Here is a 6,445-nt window from a genome sequence, read left to right on the forward strand (position 1 = left end):
TGCCACATGACGGGTCGAAGAACCTGGAGAAATACACGTGATCATCAACTGCACTGTCCTCTGGAGTCATTGCTGGACACAGGTTAAGCCGGGTCCTTTTTCAAAGGAGATTCTCCATTGAATTGGCTTTTTAGTCAGGACCAGGCTTAACCTGTGTCTGGAAAACTGACCCAGAATCATCCACTGAACAGTGCTCTCCAACACTCTCTCCTCTCCTCCCTCTCTCCACTTTCTCTCCTTCTCTCCCTCACTCTCGCCTATCCTTCTCTCTCTCCTCCTTTCTCTCCTCTTTCTCCTCCTCCTCCCTCTCCTATCCTCCTTCTCTCTCCTCTCCTCCCTCTCCTCCTTTCTCTCATCTCCCTCTCCTATCCTCCTCCTCTCTCTCTTCACCTCCTTTCTCTCCTCCCTCTCTCCTCCACTCACTTTTCTCCCCACAGTTTCTTCATCATGTCCTCCACCTTCTTGCAGCGCTCCTCTGGGTTCATCTCCGTCTTTTGGTCTCCCTTGGCTGTGAACTTGGCCACGTACATCTCAGCAAACTGCTTCAGAGTGAAGGCCCAGCCGTGGAGACCCGAGCCGAAACCCACTGTGCCCACCATTGGGTCCACCTACACAGGGAAACACGGAACAGACGCATTATGGGGATCGAACTAGTGGTCTTCTGCTTTGCAAACACACGTGACTGCCCACTTTTAACATACTTACAAACATACACTTAACATACTAGCCAGTTGCCCCACTGAGTATTTATTTAGCATTTCAGGGACCAAGTGAAACAATTTAGAGCTCTGGAATGAACTTACAGTACCATCTGAACCCTGTGGTCTTACTGTACCATCTGAACCCTGTGGCCTTATCGTACCATCTGAACCCTGTGGAGTGGTCTTATCGTACCATCTGAACTCTGTGGAGTGGTCTTATCGTACCATCTTAACCCTGTGGAGTGGTCTGACCGTACCATCAACTCTGTGGAGTGGTCTGACCGTACCATCTGAACCCTGTGGAGTGGTCTTATCGTACCATCTGAACCCTGTGGAGTGGTCTGACCGTACCATCTGAACCCTGTGGAGTGGTCTTATCGTACCATCTGAACCCTGTGGAGTGGTCTTATCGTACCATCTGAACCCTGTGGTTTTACTGTACCATCTGAACCCTGTGGTCTGACCGTACCATCTGAACCCTGTGGAGTGGTCTGACCGTACCATCTTAACCCTGTGGTCTGACCGTACCATCTGAACCCTGTGGAGTGGTCTGACCGTACCATCTTAACCCTGTGGAGTGGTCTGACCGTACCATCAACTCTGTGGAGTGGTCTGACCGTACCATCAACCCTGTGGAGTGGTCTGACCGTACCATCTGAACCCTGTGGAGTTGTCTGACCGTACCATCTGAACTCTGTGGAGTGGTCTTACCGTACCATCTGAACCCTGTGGTCTTACTGTACCATCTGAACTCTGTGGAGTGGTCTTATCGTACCATCTGAACTCTGTGGAGTGGTCTTACCGTACCATCTGAACCCTGTGGAGTGGTCTGACCGTACCATCTTAACCCTGTGGAGTGGTCTTACCGTACCATCTGAACTCTTGTGGAGTGGTCTTATCGTACCATCTGAACCCTGTGGTCTGACCTTACCATCTTAACCCTGTGGTCTGACCTTACCATCTTAACCCTGTTACACACTGACCATGATGCTGCCCATGGGTCCGCCCTCGTCCTCTCCGTAGGTGGCGATGATGACGTTGACGTTCTCTACGATGCGCTGGAAGGTGGCAAAAAGTGCGTCGGGTTTCAGCTGCAGCTCCAGCAACGCCCGGTCCATCTTGTTCATCATCAGAACAGGCTTTATCCGCTCTGCGATGGCCTGTCGCAGCACTGTCTCGGTCTGAACACACACACCTGCGACGGAGGGGAGAGGTTGGTACAGCACCACCTTAGAAGGGCATTAGTTCATCAAGGTGCTTGCACGTTGCAACAAGGCCGTAGGCAGAAACTGTAAAGGAGTAGATTTTTTGTTGTATAGTTTGTCAGTGTTCAAATCTGTCATGATACACGTGTGTAATAAATAATAATATTGCTATACTATTTAATAATGGTTTTTAATATAGCTCTTTTCAAGGACCCACAGTATGATGTATAAAGGCCTAAGGGCTATCATGGTTGACTGTAGTACTACCTATTGTTGTTTACTAACTGGGATCCTACTCTAAACAAACCACAACTTATAAAGGCTTTATTTGGCATTTGTAAAGTATTTAAAAGCACAGTAAATAAAAATGTCACAAACCAGTAATAAGCAAAGTCATACTATATAAAAAATAAAAAAAAAAGTGAAATAATTGTTGTTGCCAAATGTGGTATAATCCTTTTGCTTACCGTCCAGAATAACTAGCAACGTAAATGTCGTTTTTATAACCTGAAAACAATATTTGACTAAATGGTTAGAAAATAAATACAGTTAGAAAATACATGTGCGTTTAACAGAAGTATTATTTCAAAGTTACAAATATTTTAGTGTTCGGAGCGACCTCCAATTCCTGACCTGTTCGTATCTGAGGTCCTCCAGCACACTATTTGTAGTTCTTTAGTTGTATGCCATTACAGTACGTGCACACTATTTGTAGTTCTTTAGTTGTATACCATTACAGTACGTGCACACTTTGTAGTTATTTTTGTTGTATACATTACAGTACGTGCACACTATTTGTAGTTCTTTAGTTGTATGCCATTACAGTACGTGCACACTATTTGTAGTTCTTTAGTTGTATACCATTACAGTACGTGTACACTATTTGTAGTTCTTTAGTTGTATTCCGTTACAGTACGTGCACACTATTTGTAGTTCTTTAGTTGTATTCCGTTACAGTACGTGCACACTATTTGTAGTTCTTTAGTTGTATTCCGTTACAGTACGTGCACACTATTTGTAGATTTTTAGTTGTATACCGTTACAGTACGTGCACACTATTTGTAGTTCTTTAGTTGTATACCGTTACAGTACGTGCACACTATTTGTAGTTCTTTAGTTGTATTCCGTTACAGTACGTGCACACTATTTGTAGATTTTTAGTTGTATACCGTTACAGTACGTGCACACTATTTGTAGTTCTTTAGTTGTATACCGTTACAGTACGTGCACACTATTTGTAGTTCTTTAGTTGTATTCCGTTACAGTACGTGCACACTATTTGTAGTTCTTTAGTTGTATACCATTACAGTACGTGCACACTATTTGTAGTTCTTTAGTTGTATTCCGTTACAGTACGTGCACACTATTTGTAGATCTTTAGTTGTATACCGTTACACTACGTGCACACTATTTGTAGTTCTTTAATATGTCAATGTGAGAATCTTTGCGAATAAGATTTCTAATGTATGTATAAAGGCCAAATAACCTTGAACTTTAAGCATCATGGGCTGTTACTGGGGTGTGAGCGAGCCAAGCATTGGATGCATTACAGCCAGAACACTACAAGACTGTGTCCAAAACAGCACCCTAGTCCCCATATCACAGGTCACTACTTCTGATCAGAGCCTCGTAAAGTTGTTCGGATATTGGACACAAGCAGTGCACTATATAGGGAATAGGGCGCCATCAGCCCCTTCCTTGTCATACCTGAGACGCAGTCTACTACAACTAGTGCACCGTCAGTGACGCGGAGAGCAGCCGTCACCTCGGAGGAGAAGTCCACGTGACCGGGAGAGTCTATGAGGTTAATGAGGAAGCCAGAGCCATCCTTGCACTGTTTGATGAAGGCCAAGTCATTCTCAGCCAATTCATAGTACAGAGAGATGGCTCTGCAGGGAGGGAGGGAGGGAGGAAGAGAGGGAGGGAGGAAGAGAGGGTGGGAGGGAGGTAGGAAGAGCGGGAGGTAGGAAGAGCGGGAAGGAGGAAGAGCGGGAGGGAGGGAGGAAGAGAAGGAGGAAGAGAGAGAGGGAGGGAGGAAGAGACATGTAACCATTGTGACCATCGTACATTTAATGTCTGTCTCTCAATCACTCTCACACAGTGGTATATTAAGGTACAGGATACCAGGGATAAGGTCAAGCATCTTTAAGTAGGAGTGCTGATCTCGAATTCAGTTTGGTCTTTTAGGTTCATAAATTAATAGGATTTTAGGTCATTTGTGGTGTGGTCAATAATAATTCAAATGCAGGTTGATTGTTGAACAACTTAGTTTTGTAGGTCTACCTCAGATTCCCAAAGAGAATATTACCCTTACAAGGTTACACACTTATAGTAGAAAAAGGGACATATTGTTGTAAAAAAAACTAAAAACATTTGTATATTACACTCTCTGAGGAGGACGAGGTATATTGTCTTGAGGGAAACACATACGTTGACTTGATGGTGATGCACCTCTCCTGCTCGTCTTTCCTGGTGTCTGTGAAACGCGTCTCGCCAGCCCGGGCGCCAGCGATGATGCCAGCCTTGCACACCAGGGAGTCTGTGAGAGTGGACTTCCCATGGTCCACATGGGCGATCACAGACATGTTCCTGATGTTGGACTTCTTGTCCATGATCGCACGGATCTGGTCTACTGTAAAATTCACCTGGAAAGGGGAGGTGAGATCTGGTCTTTTGTAAGAATTAACCTGGAAAGGGGAGGTGGTCTGGTCTACTGTAAAATTCACCTGGAAAGGGGAGGTAAGATCTGGTCTATTGTAAAATTCACCTGGAAAGGGGAGGTGAGATCTGGTCTACTGTAAAATGCACTTGGAAATGGGAGGTGAGATCTGGTCTTTTGTAAAAATGTACCTGGAAAGGGGAGGTGATCTGGTCTATTGTAAAATTCACCTGGAAAGGGGAGGTGAGATCTGGTCTACTGTAAAAATTTACCTGGAAAGGGGAGGTGAGATCTGGTCTATTGTAAAATTCACCTGGAAAGGGGAGGTGAGATCTGGTCTACTGTGAAATGGGAGGTGTGATCTGGTCTACTGTAAAATTCACCTGGAGAGGGGAGGTGATCTGGTCTATTGTAAAATTCACCTGGAAAGGGGAGGTGAGATCTGGTCTACTGTAAACATTTACCTGGAAAGGGGAGGTGAGATCTAGTCTACTGTAAAATTGATCTGGTGAGGGTCTACTGTAAAATTCACCTGGAGAGGGGAGGTAAGATCTGGTCTACTGTAAAATGTACCTGGGGAGGAGAAAGATCTGGTCTACTGTAAAATTGACCTGGTGAGGGGTGGGGATTGTTAAATGAATTCCAAAGCCAATAGCCTAATCATTTGCTGCAGTAACCTATAGGCTATGACGCATCTAAGAGAGGACACTATAACCTCAGCTTGTACACCTGCATGTTTTCATTGTAACAGGTGCATTTGTTTACAATGACAACACCGGTTCTTACCTGTAGCCCATGTAGTAAACTGGGCCTGGGTCTAGCCTACAGGGGCAGGCAGCGTTGCCCAATGTGAGCACGTGAAACTTTAATACGGCCATCTCAGGGAACGGCGTGCTTGTGCTATTTATAACACGGGGCCGGGGGTAATGGTATTCTGTCTGACTGTACCCCTGCATTGGCACGCACATTAGGCCCGAAGCCTACCGAAAAGAACACTATTTAAATTCAAAAGAAACACCACGAGACGAGGTGTTGTTTACAGCAAATGTATTCAGTTAGCCTGCAGCAACTAATTCAAGTTCCACAGATGACTTTATTGTCTTGTTGATAAATAAGCCCAGTCACATTACATAGGTCATGCTTTTACTTCGATTTGTAGAACGAATAACACATTTTGTTAACGGTATGACATGCTTTCAATAGTCACAGCATCCTTATTAGACTAATAAGCAATGAATACATTGTTTCATTTTTGATAACCATTTGTTAAAATTCTGCATACGTCATCGACAATAATACTAAAAAGGATATTAATTTGAAAACCGTCGCTTTTAGAAGAAAGACAAACATTGTTAATGGCTGTAATTTGTCAAAACATGTTATATACACTTACCATGATAGCGGTTCTTTATATCCCCAGCCTCAGCCGGTTGTTCCTCTCTTTCGGGGTGCTAGAGGGAAAGAGAGACTATGACGCACTGGTCTTGGTTAAACTCTGCGACAGCCGGCACTCTGGAAGTCATGTGGAATATGTCACGAAGTGTCATATGGACCCGAACTGAATTTTTAAAAGAGATATTAGCAGAGATTTTTTTGTCGTTACTGATCTAGTCTATGCAGCATGTTAGACTCTCAGAGATGTGCAAGGGGACAGAATATTTAATATTTTGGCTTCTACAACTGAACAAAACATATAAACGCAAGATGTAAAGTGTTGGTCCCATGTTTCGTGAGCTGAAATAAAAGATCCCCTGATATGTTCCATATTTCTCTAAAATGTTTTGCACAAATTTGTTTAAATCCTTGTTAGTGAGCATTTCTCCATTGCCAAGATAATCCATCCACCTTACAGGTGTGGCATATCAAGAAGCTGATTAAAC

The 6,445-nt window shown here is 44.0% G+C and overlaps 1 protein-coding gene across 1 annotated transcript in view; it reads right to left on the minus strand.

Annotated features, from left to right (window-relative positions):
- LOC110536498 (elongation factor 2) overlaps positions 1–6,098 on the minus strand; it is a 19,588-nt gene extending 13,490 nt beyond the window's left edge. Inside the window, exons 1-6 of the mRNA XM_036936539.1 lie at positions 5,959–6,098; positions 4,337–4,551; positions 3,614–3,795; positions 1,685–1,896; positions 424–608; positions 1–23 (exon numbers count right to left, since the gene is read on the minus strand). The exon at positions 1–23 is cut by the window's left edge and continues 83 nt beyond it. Of these exons, the coding sequence (XP_036792434.1) occupies positions 1–23; positions 424–608; positions 1,685–1,896; positions 3,614–3,795; positions 4,337–4,551; positions 5,959–5,961 (820 nt within the window). The 5' untranslated portion in view covers positions 5,962–6,098. The remainder of the gene's footprint in view (positions 24–423; positions 609–1,684; positions 1,897–3,613; positions 3,796–4,336; positions 4,552–5,958) is intronic.
- Between the last annotated feature and the right edge of the window lie 347 nt (positions 6,099–6,445).

The sequence above is a fragment of the Oncorhynchus mykiss genome, chromosome 11 (genome assembly GCF_013265735.2).
Source record: "Oncorhynchus mykiss isolate Arlee chromosome 11, USDA_OmykA_1.1, whole genome shotgun sequence".
In the NCBI taxonomy this organism is placed as follows: Eukaryota; Metazoa; Chordata; class Actinopteri; order Salmoniformes; family Salmonidae; genus Oncorhynchus; species Oncorhynchus mykiss.